At 42.4% G+C, this 19,153-nt stretch overlaps 1 protein-coding gene across 7 annotated transcripts in view; it reads right to left on the reverse strand.

Moving 5' to 3' along the window:
- The window catches only part of LOC119954105 (fermitin family homolog 2), a 168,522-nt gene that overhangs the window by 14,965 nt on the left and 134,404 nt on the right, over window positions 1–19,153 (reverse strand). For all 7 annotated transcript variants that reach the window (XM_038779006.1, XM_038779049.1, XM_038779032.1 and 4 more), the window contains 5 exons: window positions 15,846–15,980; window positions 15,421–15,470; window positions 9,886–10,010; window positions 7,038–7,144; window positions 6,026–6,247 (listed from right to left, as the gene is read on the reverse strand). In XM_038779006.1, the coding sequence (XP_038634934.1) occupies window positions 6,026–6,247; window positions 7,038–7,144; window positions 9,886–10,010; window positions 15,421–15,470; window positions 15,846–15,980 (639 nt within the window). The remainder of the gene's footprint in view (window positions 1–6,025; window positions 6,248–7,037; window positions 7,145–9,885; window positions 10,011–15,420; window positions 15,471–15,845; window positions 15,981–19,153) is intronic.

Consider the following 19,153-nt stretch of genomic DNA (forward strand, 5'->3'; position numbering starts at 1 on the left):
AAGGACCCAGCCCCCATCAGCAAGTTTAGCATCATCACCACATAGGCCACTAGGTCAGACCCCTCCAGCCCCTCCGTGAGGCCCAGGATCCGTAGATTCTTCCTCCTCGACCGGTTGTCCAGCTCCTCGAACCGCTCCTGCCATCTTTTATGGAGCGCCTCGTGCATCTCCACCTTCCCCACCACGGCCGCGACCTCGTCCTCCCTTTCGGAGGCCTGCTGCTGCAGCTCCCGGATCGCAGCCCCCTGGACTGTCTGGGTCTCCAACAGTTCCCTGTTGGTTACCTTGATGGACTCCAGCAGCTCCACCTTCAGCTCCTGGAAGCAGCGCAGCAGAGTAGTCTGCTGCCCCTGGACCCACTTCTTCAGCTCCTCGAAGCTTTCGCCGGCCGCCACTTTGTTTTTCGGGTCCCGATTTTTTCCGGGTGTTTTCTCCGTCGATTCTCTCCCTGCCCCGCTCCTGGTCTGGACCATGGGGCCACTGGGGCGACTCCTGGCCTCTTCCCCCGTCGGGATTTGCCTCCTCAGCTCCGTTGGGGGCCTTTAAAAAAGCCCCGAAGTCCGTTGATCACGGGATCGCCGAACGTGCGGCTCAGCTGTGATTCTATGATACTCGGCCCGATCGCGATTCTGGCATCGATGGACAGAAAATCAGGTCCAATATTTCAGGTCCCGATCCTTCCAGACTTGCTTTATATTTCCTACATATTTGTGTGTTTATAGGACAGCACGGTGGCGCAGTGGGTTAGCCCTGTTGCCTCACGACGCCGGGGACCCAGGTTCGATCCCGGCACTGGGTCACTGTCCGTGTGGAGTTTTCACATTCTGCCTGTGTTTGCGTGGGTTTCGCCCCTACAACCCAAAGATGTGCAAGATAGGTGGATTGGCCATGCTAAATTGCCCCTTAATTGGAAAAAATGAAAAAATGAATTGGGTACTCTAAATTTTTTTTAAAAATTGTGTGTTTATTATAACCTGCACTCATTAACCTCCTCTGGCACCTGATCCAATAACACTTCCATTTTAAAATTTCATCATTGCTTTCAAATCTCAACATGGCCCTCCCCTTTCTCGTCTCTATAACTTTCTTCAGCTCTACAACCCTTCAAGATCTCTACGCTGCTCAATTCTGGCCCCTTGGCATATCCCCGATTGTCATCACTTCACCCTTGCAAGTCTTGCTTTAAGGTGCCTATGGCATAAACTCTGGAATTTCCTCTCTAAACCTCTCCCACCCGGCTCTCTGTTTTTCATTTACAATGCGGCTGAAAACCTGACCTGTACTAGTATTGCTTTATGTGGCTCGGTGTCAAATTTTGTTTGATAATTCTCCTGTGAAGTGCCTAGAGGCATTCTACAATGTTAAAGGCACAATCGTAAATAGAAGTTGTTATTGCTGCTGCTTTTGAGCAGGGCAATAAAGTAATCCAAAACTAACCCTATCAAAGAGCAGGCAGAGACACTTGCCTCCTTCTGTTTCATAAACTTTTGTGATTCGAATTTAACTCATTAACAGTTTAGAAGTTAGATAGGCAAGTTATTTGCATTGTTCTCTCTGGAAGCAAACTTTGATTTAACCTTGAACAGCAAGAATCACTAATTCTTCACACTCGGTTTTAACAACATTTAACTTTCATGATTACGCAAGTTCTGCTTCTAACTTTGAAGCAAAAACAATGGGCAGGCTTTAGTTTACAACAGTGGATGAGTCCTGTGGAGGCCAAGTAAGCAACTTTTTATTACTTCAGCAAATGTGAAAATACTTCGGAGATGACTGCAATATACCACAGCAAACAAATTCAGGTTAAAATTCAATGAAAGCTTTGTGAACTTAGTGCAGGGAATGCAGAGGTTCTAGCTCCATGAACTGAATTTAGCATTTCCCTTTACTCCATAAGCATACATTCCAGGAATTCTCGAAACACTCGCAGCAAGTTATTTCTTCTTTCTCTACAATTGACAGTCTATAATAAATATGACCAATACAGTTTTTGGTACTTAACTACAGAGACCGCAGAGGGATGATATTATTCAAAGCAGTAAAAGAGCTAAGATGATAACAATCGCTATTGACAATAGTAAATAGAAATGAAAATCGCTTATTGTCACGAGTAGGCTTCAATGAAGTTAGTGAAAAGCCCCTAGTCACCACATTCCGGCACCTGTTTGGGGAGGCTGTTACGGGAATCGAACCGTCCTGCTGGCCTGCTTTCAAAGCCAGCGATTTAGCCCTGTGCTAAACAGATCTTAGATCCAAAACAGCTAGGTAAATCTTCCAGTCTTGTTCCAATCCTTATGAACTAGTTGTTTTGGTATACATGGTATACCAAACAGACTTGCTGCATCTTGTTCTCTCTCTGATTCTGCATTGTACAAGTTGTGATAATTTATAAAGGCCCTTTTTATAATATTTTATCAACAAGCCAATCCTACAGTGGGTTCTTATGGATTCCTCCCTCCTCTTCAAAGTCCATCTCCATAGTAATGTGATTCACAGGCTTTGTACCCAGGTAGAAATACTAATTAGCTTTTCTTTAAATTCCTAATTTCATTTTATCTCAAAACTAAATAGCAGTTTAAAGTATAACCGTTTATATTATCTGACATTCCTAACACCTTGTTGGGACTTTGGAAACTAACAATCTATACACTGTCAGCAAGATGCTTTCATTATTGTTTATAGGTGTAAACACCTTTCATCTTCTTCCCAGTAAACCAACTTTGGACTCCTCTTTAAGCCATCAAGCTTGTCGTCAGGAGAATCCAGAACAGGTCACATGACCCCCTTCATTCCTCCACTTTACCCCAAATTAAAGCCGCAGTCCATAAACATAATCTTATAAAACCTCACATCTGTAGCACGGATGTATTTAAAAAAAAAAACAATTTTACTATAAGCAAAGACAGCAAAACCGCATATCACACGAATGTTTATGGCTGTAGACTTTGTAACCCTGGACTTTAGCATTACCGTGCAAGGTCTAAACAGGCACATCACATGCACTGCCCTGTATACTGCAGCACATTTTTGGAGACTCAAGCTGGAGGGCAAAATCAAGGAATACAAAAGCTCATTTTAAATTACATCAGACTTAAGTTTTGTGTTAAACAGATTCTCTCTTTCCTGTTTTTTTTGCCAGAGGAAGACTTTTGCCAACAGGAAGGAACTGTTACATGAGCAGCAAAATCTGCCTTCAAATAAAACATGAATCATTTTCCCAGTTCAGAAATGCCAGCATAGTGAAACATTTATAGAGCTGAATCATGGAATCTCTGCATGGTTTCTCAATGAAGGTATTTGTATCTTATCAACAATTGGGTTATTCACACAAACCAACTTCTTAAAGCCTCAAGTTCACCAACCTTTTAAGCTGACATCAGCATAATAGAGTAAGATTTATCAGAGGTATCAGACCAGCCACACTATTAATGAGGTAGTGCAAATGCATTGTGCACTAACAGGAAATCTACACACATCTGCACCATCAGCCTCTCCTCAAAACTTTTCACACCGAGCTACATATGGAGGAGATATTAGGGCAGATGGGAGTAGGTATAAGCAGCACGTTAGTTAGAAGTCTCTGGAAGGACAGCTGCAGGCGTGCACCAATGACGGAGCTAGAAAAAGTCAAAGTGACTATGGAGTTCAGAATTGGAGGAGTTCAATTAAAAAATTAAGGTGGAGAATATAAAATCACAGCATTGTTTATCTGGGAGCTAATGTAGGTCAGTGAGCAGAACCATGAATGGAAAATGAGATTTGATGCATGTGAGAACATGCAGCAGAGTTTTAGATGACCGTGACTTTATGGAAAGTAATGTGGAAGGCCTGCCACATGTACACTGGAAGAGTAAAATCACAATGAATACAAGTCATGAAGTGTACCGTCATTCTATTAAACCCTCTGTGATTTGTGCTTCAACTCGATTTACACACCATTGCTTCAATCCTGATACCCTTAAAAAAACAAATCAGTAAATCTACATCTCAGTCTCCAGAGTCTTTTGGTAGAGTGAGTTTCAGATTTCCACTATCCTTTGTGTGAAAGATACCTCCTGATTTCACACCCAATTGTCCTAATTCTCACAACAGGCAAGACCCACGGCACCTCAACAACTGCTATATCCTTGGTACCAATTCCATCCCTTTCCTGGCAATTGTATTAGGCTGGACATGATTATTTTGATGAATGGCGGATCCGGCTCGAAGGGCCAAAAGACCTCCTCCTGCTTCTATCTTCTATGTCTATTTTCTACCTTCTATCATATTCGGTGCTAAAATCTTCACCCATACCTTTGTTACCCCTGGATTTTACTCTTCCAACGCACATCTGGCAAGCCCATTGGGTCTGCACCGACCCTCAAAGAGCACCTTTCCTAGGCCCACTCCCCCCCCCCACCCTATCCCCATAACCCCACCTAAACTGCTCATCTTTGGGCTGTGGGAGGAAACCGGAGCACCCGGAAGAAAACCGTGCAGACACGGGAGGAACATGAAAACTCAACACAGATAGTCCCCAAAGATGGAATCGAACCCGGGTTCCTGGTGCTGTGAGGCAGCAGTGCCAACCACTGTGCCATCACCTTTCATTGCTCGTAAAGTGCTTCAAGCTGCGCAGAGGCCATGAAAATGCTGATAAAACTGCATGCCTTTCTTTTTTCAGAAAATTTCTTAAAACCAATCTCATTTCTAGACACACTCCATACAGATGGTTCAATGAAAAACTTCCAGGAAACAACATTTCAAAAATCTGCCAACAGGCTGCAATGATGCTTCTGCTCTACACATTTTAGGAACAGCAATGACCTCTTTCAAACCACAATTCCCAAGTCTGGAAATTTTCAATTCAGCAAACGCAGCAAGATATACTTGAACTTGGAGAGTGTGCAAAACTCTTCTTGCAACCTTTAGGGTGAAAGAAGATCGATACGCAGTAGGGAAATAAAAGTTTCTGATTCTGGCCACAGAACGAGTAAAAGAACAAAAGGTCAAATCCATGACTGCACATGAACTAAAACCTTGGGGATTAAATGACCACCCACAAGCTAAGTGAATGAGAAGTGAGAGAGGAATGGAATAATTAAATGGGAAAGTACTGTTTGGATCACAGGATAAGCTATACACAGCTTTGCAAGTCACAAACAAAACGTGTGAAGCACCTTATTAGACACCTCTATCATAATAAAGGAATGCCGGTATAGTTCCAAGTCAGGATCTTGTGTGGCTTGGAGGGTACTGCCACCTGCAAGTTGTCCTCCAACCACACAATATTCTGATTTATACCTATATTGGAACTGTTTCTTCCTCGTCACTGGGTCAAAACCCTGAAACTCCTTTCAAAAACAGCACTGCGGGTGTACGTACACCACATGGCCCGCAGCGGTTCAAGAAGGTGACTCATCAATACCTTTGCAAGGGCAATTAGGAATGGGCAATAAATACTGGCATATCCAGTGACACCCATATACTGTGAAAGAACTAGATAACACGATCACTGATGAAAGGATTGCGAAATTCTCCTGAAAATTTAATTACATTTTAGCTTACCATGAAAAGTTAGCACGTTGCTTTGGAACAAAGTTATACTAATAATAATCTTTATTAGTGTCACAAGTAGGCTCACATTAACCCTGCAATGACGTTACTGTGAAACTCCCCCAGTAGCCACACTCTGGCGCCTATTTGGGTGCACGGAGGGAGAATTCAGAATGCCCAATTCACCCAACAGGCACGTCTTTCAGGACTTGTGGGAGGAAACAGGAGCAAACCCATGCAGACACGGGGAGAATGTGCAGACTCCGCACAGTGACCCAAGCTGGGAATCAAACCCGGGTCCCTGGCGCTGTGAAACAACAGTGATAACCACTGTGCTATCGTGCCGCCCATGCTCATCAGTGTATTCATTTTTGGGCTTTTAAACAGATTATCCCAGATCATAATTTTGATAATGGCAACAATGGCAGGTTTATAGAATGGAATTAGATTAGTGTAAAATTCAATATAAAAAGATCCCATGGCAAAATACCTGCTTGTTTTTGTACTTTTTCAAATAGCGAGGAGACACAAGACACTCTGGATTGATGTCTGTTGAGTTCTGGTCTGGAATAACTTGTGGATCAGGGTTTAAATGTTGCATCTTCAAAAATGACAAGATATTCTGCACCTCAAGACTGTATGAGCTGTCTGCCATTGTCTTTCCCTTTGATGCTAGTCTGCAGGCTGCCATCCACTGTGCATATTGCTTTTCCTAATGGAAGGCATAAGAGTTAACTTCACAAATGATATATTTAACCCCGCACAAAAACATTGAAAATCAATTTTTAAAGATTGCTGTATTTATAAAAACGATCTTTGTGCAGAAAGCTATTTAGTATTATAATCAAACGTGGTCAGGCATTTGGTCATATTCAGGCTTTATATCTCAGTTCATGGAGGGAGCCTTCAGTCAGTTTTACATCTAATAAAAGCACAAAGAGCGCAAGATATTTACAGAAAATTTATCTTCAGATTTTTAAATAGAAAAGCTATAAAGTCTCCAATGGCACCTCAATCAAAGTGAATATAATTTTCAATATCATGTACAACAGATTTACATGAACCCCACATATTAGTACTGTACCAAATTACTCTTACAACCTATTGACTTGTTTTAATGCTTCTGACTAATTAACATATTGCTGCAATTAATCCTTTTAAAAAAATAAATAAAGCTATATTAACAATCATATCAGTATGTACCAAGTATCTTGAGTAAGTAGGATGCAATGGTATGCATTTAGTTAATCATATTTATTCAATACATTACTAAAACAGAGTCACAATCACAAAACCACTGGAAATAAAACAGAAATTAGGTTATACTGAAACTTGAAATTATTTTCCAGAATCTAATAGGACTTTGCTGATTTGAGGATTACAGTTAATTTGCATTTTCCTCCTGGATACATGTTCACTAGATATAAATGTAAACATTATTCATCGGAGTAAGTTCCTTTTGGATTCTGAAAATATAAAATCAATGCAATATCGATACTTACATTATCACAACGGAGCCAGATTTCATTCATCCCCTCGGCCACTGGTATCAGCAACTTGATATTAAATTTTTGGCCAGATATGTTTACATCAGGAGTCACCTCACATCCTGTTTCATCAAATTATAGGGGGAAAAAAAGTCACTCTTAGCTTCATGTTCAACAGCAAAAGCATGACTTACTTCAGAAACATACATCGTCACCAAATGTAAGGAGCCAACGATGAATTAATCCATTGTTTGGAACAAAATTCCAATAAATACTTTGGGATGGTTATAACCCGGCTTGGTATTAGACCTAGAAAAAAACTGTGAAATAATCTTGTAGATTCTTGAAATGCCATTTATTCTTAATCCAGCAGAGTAACTAAAATTGTCTGATCTGCTCTTCTCTGTAGAGTCTTTCCCCAATGAGTTAGGTGAAAGTCAAGCTGCAGGTATAAATAATATCTGCTTGTATGGACGCTTTGTGATGTAGTGAAGAACAAGGGCAATTTCACTTGCATAGCAGCACGTTCGACATTTCATTAAGGAAATAATGAACAGTGAGGCAAAGGAGTTATTGGGACTGATGTCTGAAAACCTAATCAAAGATGACTTTCAAGAAAAAGTGGCGAGGCAGAAAGATTGTGGAATTCCAGTTGTAGACTCTAGGTGGCCGAATGTACAATATATCCTAATTTCAAGTCAACTCATTGGAAGTCATTTTGATTTAACGCTGTGTTTTTAATAAGGCCAATATTCGCATTTAATGTTGCAGATTTGCATTAGCGTCATTTCAAGTTGGCTGTGACATGGGTTGTATGACCCAATTGATGCCATTTTGGAGTGGCCTCTCCCATTCATTGCTTCCGCAGCTTGCGGCTCAACTCTGCGACCCTGCAAGTCAAAGCTTCTCTCACTCCGTTGATTGCTTCCGATCTCTTGCCTCTCATCTCACACACGAGTTCGGAGAGGGAAGCTGAGAGTAGGAAGGTTGGTGACAATTAGGATAATCGGGAGCAGATGTGGTGGTGGGAGGGAGAGATGGCGAGCAGGGGGCTGGTAGAAAAAGTAGCATGTTTCTCAAATATTTAATTTATTTTAAAACCGTTTTTGTTTCGGTAGAGTATTTAAAAACATTATACCCTGTAAATGTATTATTTTTCTTCTGATGGAAAAGGTCCTACAGATGCTAACTAAAGTTTTTAGTTGCTTAATGTAGTTTCATTCGAAGTTGCACTTTACAGGAATGCAACTACAATGTTAAGTGAGGAATTACTGGACAACGGTCAGTAGTGAGGTTGAGGGATGGGAATGAACATCAGCTAGAGTCAGAGGAATGGGTGGGATAGGGAGGGATTTTGCACAGCCTTGATGTTACAGAAATGGAGAAGGGATGTGAAGCGGAGTAGGGATTAACGAGGATGAGAATTTTTAACTGAAGTGCTTAGAAACTGGGAACCAATGTAAATCAGTGAGAACTTTGCAAGTTGGTAAAGGCAGAAGAGGTTTAAATAACTCAAGAATAGTGAAGCAGGACTGTATCTATGATTTTGCTACAAACAGTTTCAGAGGATATCTTCCTCTGTACGGATTTTGCTAAATCACCTCTATTCACTGGAACAGAATTAAACACTTTCTGTCAGTTTCACAGCTGGCTACTTCAAAGTTGCTCAACCATGAAGGGAGATGAATAGAAAGCACTTAACTCAAAGTTTGATGTTTAAAAACATTGCAGTTATTCACAGCTGATCACTTCAAAGTTACTCAAAGGTGAAGGGAGATGAATGGAACAATGCTGACAGCAGAGTGTGTGGAAGCTGTCAATCACAGCCTGGAAAAATCAATATCAAACAGAAACGAATGAATGGCTTGCAGATAGAGGTTTTGAGGGGGTTTAAACCCAGAAGACTGGTTTTCTCTTTCCAGAAATGGACAGGTACTGTTCCTGTGCCACAGCAGGTGTATTGCCCAGATGAGTTTTAAAGCAGCGATTCTTTTCACTGCCTCTATCTGGATTGCTCTCTAGTTTCCAGAGAGGGGTGTCTCTCTTCTGGGTGGGGGATGGAAGAAGTCTCTTTTTTAGGGGATCTGTGTGCAGGGAGAAAGAGAGGATTAAAGAGGAAGGTGGCCCTCCGTTGGACTCTGGGGGCAACTCCCTTAAAGTGTTACCCTCTTGGTCCACCGTATCAGGTACATGCTCGTCAGGAACTACACCAATTCTTGCCCACGTGAATCTTGGCCCAGAGAATCACAAGGGCCCAGACAATATTGTACCTAGTGCATTAATAGGATGCATGTGGGTCTTAAATGACTCAGTTGCATCCTCCCGCTAACGCGGGGCGTGAACTTCAATCCCAAAGCCAGCGGTGGACCGGAGCTTTGGATTACGGACACTCCACCCCACCACATCGGGAACTCAGCTATCGGTGGCAGAGAATACAGCCCACTATTCCTCTGTAAAGCATTTTATGGTCTGAACCATAGGTAGCATAGGTGCCACGGTGCGGTTGTTAACCTGGAATAAACAGCAGTGATTACTTTTTCACTATTAGCATGGCAGATGGAAAATACACCTGCTAATTCTCCCTCTGCCAAAAAGAAACCTTGGCTTTAGACTCTGTCGGAGTTGGATGCTGGAAGGAGGGGAGACATGAAGAGATGAAGGAGTCCACCATTCACACTTTCAGATATATTCACTAGTTCTGACCCACAGGGACTTATTGACTCAGGGCGACACATGAGCAACATGATTACCTGCTAGACTTGAGAATGACGGTTCCATTTTGTCTTTCAATTGACATGATTTTGCACCTTCTCTGGCAGATGCTGGATAGCATTGCATTATGGCACAATAAAGTAGTTCTTACCTCGCAAGTTCATCTGATGAGCGGGAGGTCCATGGGATTCATCTTTGCTTTTGTAGCAGGAAATGGACGTGTCTTTAAACGTGCACCAATACGGCTTGTAACCTTTGAGTGTTAATTTCTTTGGTCTACAGAACAAAAAAAAGATTTTTTTTTTAAAGAAAGATGTCTTACTTGTGGGTCAACAGGAGTTTAACAATTCTAGGACATTTTTCAGCCTGAACAATATTAACTATATTTATTGCCTGCAGTCAGTGAAGTCAATATTTTGGCAAAGAATTTGTATCTGACACAACAAAATAAACTTTTCTTTGCTAAGGGTGTTCATAGCCACCCCCTCTTCCCCTGAAGAAAATGTACGCTTTCAAGTGACTGTTTTAAAAGAAAAACATTCTTCCACATAAAGAAATATAAATGTCAGAACTTTGCAGTATTTTATTGTACTTCACAGGCTTCTGCGAAGGACACTAGGGGCGCGATTCTCCGCTCCTCACGCCGGGTGGGAGAATCGCAGGAGGGCCGGGCGACTCACACCACGCTGCCCTGGCACCCCCTGCGATTCTTCCACCACCCCCCGCTCACAGAATCGCCACTCGCCGTTTTTCATGGCGACCGGCGATTCTCCGGCCCGGATGGGCCGAGCGCCTGACGTTCCCGACCGGTTCACGACGGCGGCAACCACACCTGGTCGCTGCCGTCGTGAAAATGGCGGCAAATGCTCATTTGTGGCTTGTGGGGGGCGGAAAGGGGAGTGAGCACCACGGCCGTGCTCGGGAGGGGACTGACCCGCGATCGGTGCCCACCGATCGTCGGGCCGGCGTCTCCAAGAGACACACTCTTTCCCCTCCGCCGCCCCGCAAGATCAAGCCACCACGTCTTACGGGGCAGCGGAGGGGAAGACGGCAACCGCACATGCGCGGGTTGGAGCCGGCAGCCGTCGTGACGACAGCCGCGCATGCGCGGGTTGGAGCCGGCCCCAACCTGCGCATGCGCGGCTGACGTCACGTAGGCGCCGCCGTCGCGTCATTCTCGGCGCGAAAGCGTCAAGGCCCAGCGGCCAGGATTTATGGAGCGCCGCTCCTAGCCCCCTGGGGTGGGGGGTGAATAGGGTGCGAGGAGCGGCCTCAAGAGGCCGTCGTGAAACTCGGCCAAGTTCACGACGGCCCTCCCGATGCCACGCGGGAGTGGAGAATTCCGCCCAAGGATTGTGAAAGGACCTAGACAACACAGCCTCCCAAATACAAATACTGAAATTGCTACTCAGCAGTGAGAGATTGGACCCTGGGTACTGAGGTTAAGGGTGTACTCCTACACAATGAAAAAGGACTTTAAACTTGAGTCGGGGGGAAGGGAAAGGGAAAGCGACAGGGAGTAGGGAGTTAAATGGAAGGATAAGCAGCAGGGTAGCATGTGTGCAGGTGGGTTTAAGTTCAAGGCAGACTAGGAATGAAGCAAAAAGGAAGGATAACTTAGGACATCTCATGATGTCCAATTTCTCTAATAATAATAAAGTCAGCATTAAGGCACTTTACCTGAATGCTCGTAGCATTCGTAACAAAGTTGATGAATTAACAGCACAAATCATCGCGAATGAATATGACTTGATAGCCATTACGGAGACATGGTTGAAGGATGGTCACGACTGGGAGTTAAATATCCTGGGGTACCAGACGTTTCGGAGGGATAGACAGGTATGTAAGGGAGGTGGAGTAGCACTAATAATCAAGGACGACATCAGGGTGGCATTAAGGGATGATATAGGTTCTATGGAGAATGAGGTTGAATCCATTTGGGTAGAAATTAGAAATTCTAAGAAGAAAAAGACACTGATAGGCATAGTCTATAGGCCACCAAATAATAGCATCACACTGGGACGGGCAGTAAATGAAGAGATAACTAATGCCTGTGAAAAGGGTACAGCAGTTATCATGGGAGATTTTAATCTGCATATAGATTGGTCAAATCAGCTCGGTCAGGGTAGCCTTGAAGAGGAGTTCGTTGAATGTATCCGGGATAGTTTTCTGGAACAATATGTAATGGAACCGACGAGAGAGCAAGCTAACCTAGATCTGGTCCTGTGTAATGAGGCAGGAATAATTAATGACCTCATCGTTAGGGATCCTCTTGGGAGGAGTGATCACAGCATGGTTGAATTTAGTATACAGATGGAGAGTGTGATGATAGAATCCAATACCAGGGTCCTATGCTTGAACAAAGGGGACTACGATAGAATGAGGAAGGACCTCGCTAAAGTAGACTGGAAACAAATATTTTACTGTAGGACAGTTGAGGAGCAGTGGAGTACTTTCAAAGAAATCTTTCATAGTGCTCAACAAAAGCATATTCCAGTGAGAAGGAAGAATTGTAAGAAAAGAGGTAATCTACCATGGGTGTCTAAGGAGATACATGAGGCTGTCAAATTGAAAGAGAAGGCTTACAAAGTGGCCAAGATCAGCGGGAAACTAGAAGATTGGGAAAACTTTAAAGGTCAGCAGAAAGCCACGAAATGAGCCATAAAGAAAAGTAAGATAGAACACGAAAAAAAACTGGCACAGAATATAAGGACAGATAGCAAAAGTTTTTAGAATTATATAAAACTAAAAAGAGTGGCTAAAGTAAACATTGGTCCGTTAGAGGATGAGTGTGGTCATTTAGTTATGGGATATGATGAAATGGCGGAGGCATTGAACAAATATTTTGTATCGGTCTTCACAGTGGAGGACACTAATAGCATGCCAGCAATTGACCGAGAGAAGAAGGTAGGCGAGGACCTGGAAACCATTACTATCACGAAAGAGCAAGTGTTGGGCAAGCTAATAGAGCTCAGGATAGATAAGTCTCCTGGCCCTGATGGAATGCATCCCAGGGTACTGAAAGAGATGGCTGGAGTAATAGCAGATGCACTGGCGGTAATTTTCCAAAATTCACTGAACACTGGGGCAGTCCCAGAGGATTGGAAAACAGCAAATGTGACGCCACTGTTTAAAAAGGGAAGTAGACAAAAGATGGGGAATTATAGACCGGTTAGCTTAACCTCTGTCGTGGGGAAGATGCTCGAGTCTATTATCAAGAAAGAGATAGGAGGGCACCTCGATAGAAATTGTCCCATTGAACGGACGCAGCATGGATTCATGAAGGGCAGGTCATGCTTGACGAATCTCTTGGAATTCTATGAAGATATTTCGAGCAAGGTAGACAAAGGGGACCCAGTGGATGTGGTGTACCTAGATTTCCAAAAGGCCTTTGACAAGGTACCGCACAAGAGGCTGCTGCATAAGATAAGGATGCATGGTGTTAAGGGTAGAGTACTAGCATGGATAGAGGATTGGTTGTCTAACAGGAAACAAAGTGTGGGAATAAATGAGTGCTATTCTGGCTGGCAATCAGTGACAAGTGGTGTGCCTCAGGGATCGGTGTTGGGACCACAATTATTTACAATTTATATAGACGATTTGGAGTTGGGAACTACGTGTAAGGTATCCAAGTTTGCAGATGACACAAAGGTGTGTGGCAGAGCAAAGTGTACTGAGGACTGTAAAACCTTACAGAGGAACATTGATACATTGAGTGAGTGGGCAAAGGTCTGGCAGATGGAGTATAATGTCAATAAGTGTGAAGTTGTGCATTTTGGTAGGAGTAACAATAGAACGGATTATTACTTAAATGGTAAAAAGCTGCAGCATGCTGCTATGCAGAGGGACCTGGGTGTACTTGCGCATGAGTCACAGAAGGTTGGTCTGCAGGGGCAACAAGTAATTAGGAAGGCAAATGGAATTTTGTCCTTCGTTGCTAAGGGGATTGAGTTTAAAAGTAGAGAGGTAATTTTGCAGTTGTACAAGGTGCTGGTGAGGCCACACCTGGAGTACTGTGTGCAGTTTTGGTCTCCACACTTGAGGAAGGATGTGCTAGCACTAGAGGGGGTGCAGAGGAGGTTCACTAGGCTGATTCCGGAGTTGAGGGGGTTATCGTATGAGGAGAGGCTGAGTAGATTGGGATTATATTCACTGGAATTCAGAAGGTTGAGGGGGGAATCTAATAGAAACATATAAAATTTTGAAGGGAATGGATAAGATAGAAGTAGAAAGGATGTTTCCACTGGTGGGTGAAAGTAGGACAAGAGGGCATAGCCTCAAGATTAGGGGGAGCAGATTTAGGACTGAATCAAGGAGGAACTTCTTCACTCAGAGGGTGGTTAAAGTATGGAATTCCCTACCGAAAGGAGTAGTAGACGCTACTTCATTGAATATATTTAAAGATAGGCTAGATGTTTTTTTGAAAAATAAAGGAATTACGGGATATGGCGAGAATGCGGGTAAGTGGTTCTGAGACCACGAAAAGATCAGCCATGATCTTATAGAATGGCAGAGCAGGCTCGAAGGGCCGGACGGTCTACTTCTGCTCCTAGTTCTTATTATCAACAGAGATAATAATAATAATTTGGCAATATATTCAATTGTAAGGCAGTATGAAAAACAGGAGCCATTTAACTCAAATCAGGGGACCAAGGTGGAATGGCAGCTTTGACCATCTAGTTTCTTAACTAACTGCCCATTCTCACAGGTCACCAATTTAACTCAATTGATCTAGCTGGTTGAGATATCCACCTAGAAGGAGATCAATGCCTCATGAATGGTTGCACGTCAGGTAGGTCATTAGGACCCTGATCTAATTGTAAATAGGTTGGTGAGATGCCATGGAAGGATCGGAAAATGACTTTCGGAGTTTAAAACAGAGGTTTAGCTCAACAGGGAGCCGGAGTAGATCAATCAGCAACCAGCCAATGGACATAGGGATAATGTGGGAAAGAGACTTGTTAGAAGTTTGGGTGCTGGCAGAGATTTTCAATGAGTTCAGGTTTATGGATTAGGAGCAACTCATGGAGTTTGTGCACCTGTCTACTCATAGAAGTATTTATCCAGACCACAGGGTCTATAAGTTAAGAATCACTTTCCTGGATGTGACTAAGCAGCGCTAAAGCAGTAGGCTGAGCTTCCAAACAGCAGAATGTCACTAATCTCTGCAGCATCCTATAACAAGACTGCAGTTTGCTGGACTCCCAGTATCTGCGTGGGTTTCCTCTGGGCGCTCCGGTTTCCACCCACAGTCCAAAGATGTGCAGGTTGGGGGAGCTACGTGGATAGGGTGGGGGAAATGGGCCTTGGTAGGGTGCTCTTTCAGAGGGTTGGTGCAGACTCAATAGTCCAAATGGCCTCCTTCACACTATAGGGATTGTACAGAACTCCCTTTCTCAACAACGGATAAAAGTCTATTCTACAATGTTCATTTCATCCTGTTGCAGTGGATCAGAAATGGGAATATACATTTTTCCAGACAACATTCTACAAGTTTTATCTGTTTGTTAGCCTCCAGAAAGAGAAAGAGTGAACAATTTAATTATTGAAGAGTAATATTTAGTCAAAATGGGCAGGTAGGGTGAAATTGTGCAAACAGCCCATACTAGAAAATGTAAAAGTGTAAAAAGAGAACTAGTGAAAAAAAGGAAGTAAACTTGAAAAATGTCAACAAATAAAATCTTACTTGAACACTTTTATATGGTCAGCCAATTCAGGAATAGAAGTGATATCACCCTGAAACAAGAATAAGTTCTCAGTTAACAGTCTAATTTGAAAATCATTATTCACTGCTTTAAGAAACAAATGCAATTCACTATAGTATTTGCAATGCTTGTATAAATGTCAAATGTTTATAGATCTAAAAGACAAGGTTAGAGGGATTTGAAGACAAAGTTACAATTTTACGGCAAAACACACCAGGAACTCAGGAAATAGCTGATGCACCACAGAAGTATAACAATTGAGTAAATTCACAATTTTCCCCAAAGTTTATTCTGCCATTCGGGACCAGGCAGTGCTTGCTTAATCCAATCATCATGACCGAATTAAAATGCAACAGATTTGTTCACTTAATCACCAAGCATAAAAGAGACATATGATTTGACATACCAGAATGGTTGATGTTTTGCCACCTTCCAAAGTAATTTCCAAATCCGATAGAGCTGCATCTACTTCATCCACTTCTTTTTCACTGTTGTTCATGTGGTTCTCAGATGACATAATGGACAATTTGTTGATGTGGTACTGGAGAAAGAAAGCTGCAGCTTGGTACACGAGTTGTTGAAATGGAAACTTTGCTATTACTTTACATAATTCTATTTCATTATAAGCGATGCTGATTTTAAGCAAAACTGTTGAGAAGTAACATTTTAATTATTTCATTTATCAGAGACAGGATTTCAGAGTGCAGCACTGTATTATGTTGAACATTCTGATAGATATCATCAGTTTAAAAGTTGTTTGTGACTAATCCTAGTCTGCTAGATGACAGTCTTGACTCAAATGTAGCACTGGTGGAATTTTATTATCTCCACACATTTAAAGTCTAGTCACCAGTGTAATGTAGTTTATTGCCTAGGATGCGCTATGGGATGTCCAGAGGTCATGACAGATGCCACATAAATGTTTTATGAGTTCAATGAAAATTGTGCACATATGAATAACTTGCATTTACATTGTAATTACATCAGGAGGAGACAGATTAGGGACCAAAGTTTTGGTAGAAGAACTAGGTAATTTAAAAAAAAATTGAGGTAAGGGCCATGGACAGGTTCAGAGAGGGAATTCCAAAGGTAGATTCCAGATGGCTGGATAATTGAAAGACCTGGTGGACAGGTATAGTTTAGTTACAACAAAACCTGAAAGATGCAATGTGGTCTTTAAAGAACGAAAAAAAAATAACAAAATGTTCCTTTGAGAATCAAGACGCAAAATTAGGGAGTGCCACTCATGTTTGGATAAATAGGAACAGAACAATGCAAGGGCAGTCCCACAGAGCTGGACAACAGAAGGAGAATATGCGGTATTTCTAAAGTATTTTATTTTTAGTTGTGGTTTAGTTTTAATTACATATGTGTTACTGGAATGTGAAAGAAAGATCGTTTTTTTAAAATTCAAAGCAACTGAGGAAACGTGCCAAAATGTTCATCGCACAAACAAAAAACATTTCTCCATCCGGCCACTACTTTGACACACACTCTATTGCTGCAACTTCAAAAAAAAATGCAAGTTTCAACATAAATCAAATTCAGCAAACAAATGAGTTGCAATACCCATCACTGTACTTGAACTTAGATGCATTTCTAACCTTATAGAGCACATATTCATAAGCATACAAGTCAAGAACTCAAGTTTTTCATTTTTAAAACCATTGCATTCATATCAACTAATTTCAAGACTGCAACCCAGTATGATATGTACAGAACTACGCTGTTCATTTTAAATTTTTTTATAAATTTAGATTACCCAATTATTTTTTCCAATTAAGGGGCAATTTAGCGTGGCCAATCCACCTACTCTGCACATTTTTGGGTTGTGGCGGCGAAACCCACGCAGACACGGGGAGAATGTGCAAACTCCACACGGACAGTGACCCAGAGCCGGGATCGAACCTGGGACCTCAGCGCCGTGAGGCGGTTGTGCTAACCACTAGGCCACCGTGCTGCCCAACTACGCTGTTCATAATAACAATCCTTGAAGAGGAACACCATGTTGTCAAAAGTATGTTAAACCATCAATATGTCAGGTTTGTTCATCGTCAGGTAGTGGAAAGAAATAGAATCGGCTAGTAGGAGGAAAATGCAGGGGAAACTAAATATAATTGGATGTATTACAACCTCAAAATGAATTATCATTTAAAAGTTTACCTAAAGGAAAATGTATTTCTTTTCGTTTTGCAAATGTAATTCAATATTTTTCAAATTAATGCGATGATGTAGTTTTATGACAATGATTCATGCATCCCAGCTTCCCAATTGCAATAATGCTGTGCGGCAGTTTCTACTTTTCAATAATGTGAAAATGATAGCACATTGGGCAGCACGGTAGCATGGTGGTTAGCATAAATGCTTCACAGCTCCAGGGTCCCAGGTTCGGTTCCCGGCTGGGTCACTGTCTGTGCGGAGTCTGCATGTCCTCCCCGTGTGAGTGGGTTTCCTCCGGGTGCTCCGGTTTCCTCCCACAGTCCAAAGTTGTGCGGGTTAGGTGGATTGGCCATGCTAAATTGCCCGTAGTGTCCTAAAAAGTAAGGTTGGGGGGGGGGGGGGGGGGGGGGGGGTGTTGGGTTACGGGTATAGGGTGGATAAGTGGGTTTGAGTGGGTTGCTCGGCACAACATCGAGGGCCGAAGGGCCTGTTCTGTGCTGTACTGTTCTAAGTTCTAAGAACACTTTCTATGCACCCCACTGATGATCTTTTACATCATCCAACAGTTTTCTATTAAGTATTCTACACCTGTGATTGGAAAGTCCAGTAATTTGCATCCACGCTTTCTTTCTGCTCCTCAATATTAATAAAATGCTCTTTTAGCCCCACGTTTGAATGAGTTATGCACCTGTTACAACACCCTGGGTTAGTGTGTAGTCAATTCCAGTCCCACTTGATCCAGAGTCGCAACACAGGTGAAATTAGATTTCACATTAATATCCATGGCTTTGGTTGAGTTAAATTGACTAGTCACCAGGTTTGTAAACTTTAAACACAAGTAACCTTTTATTATTAACAGTAATTATAATAGATGAAAAAAACTGCTATCCACAACCTAATTCCCAATCCTCCCCCTTCTAACTTACATCACCATCTACACACGCACAGCATCTGTCATGCTCTCTCTGAACAAACCACTGGACAGGAACTAATTGCTGACTGTTATCAGGCATAACACTGTCCCTGGTAAACCCACTGGTTGCCAATTAGCCAATTCGAACAGGCTCCAAAACTGGTTCCCAAGATTCACTCAGTGCCGATGAGTCTGGTTTCGCCTCTCCAAAATAAAAAAACCTAGGAACACACTGTCCTGGCAAGCAATCTTCTGATTGAATGTACATTCCGACTATGGGTCCATGGGGCAAAAATAATAAAATAAAAGGGAACAAAATAAACAGGAAGGACCCTACAAACCTGAAGAATGAATGGTGTCTTTCTGGTCAATGGATACTGACCGACTTGCTGCAGTTTTCTGCCACTTATATTTACTGTTTGTATTTCCTGCCTCCAGATGAGAGATCTTACCAAGGTGGCAGTAGCATAACTCCAAAGCAGCATCAAAGCCAGTTTGAAAGAGGGCTGAAGGAGTGTATTGGGTCTCTTTGTAAACTGAAGAAAAGCTTATTTAAATGCTTCACGGGGTGTGGTTGTCTTGCTCCCATAAGGAAAAAAATTAACTGAATTTAGAAGTTCATAATTTTAGAAGAAATGTAG

This window comes from Scyliorhinus canicula, chromosome 2 (genome assembly GCF_902713615.1).
Source record: "Scyliorhinus canicula chromosome 2, sScyCan1.1, whole genome shotgun sequence".
Classification (NCBI taxonomy): Eukaryota; Metazoa; Chordata; class Chondrichthyes; order Carcharhiniformes; family Scyliorhinidae; genus Scyliorhinus; species Scyliorhinus canicula.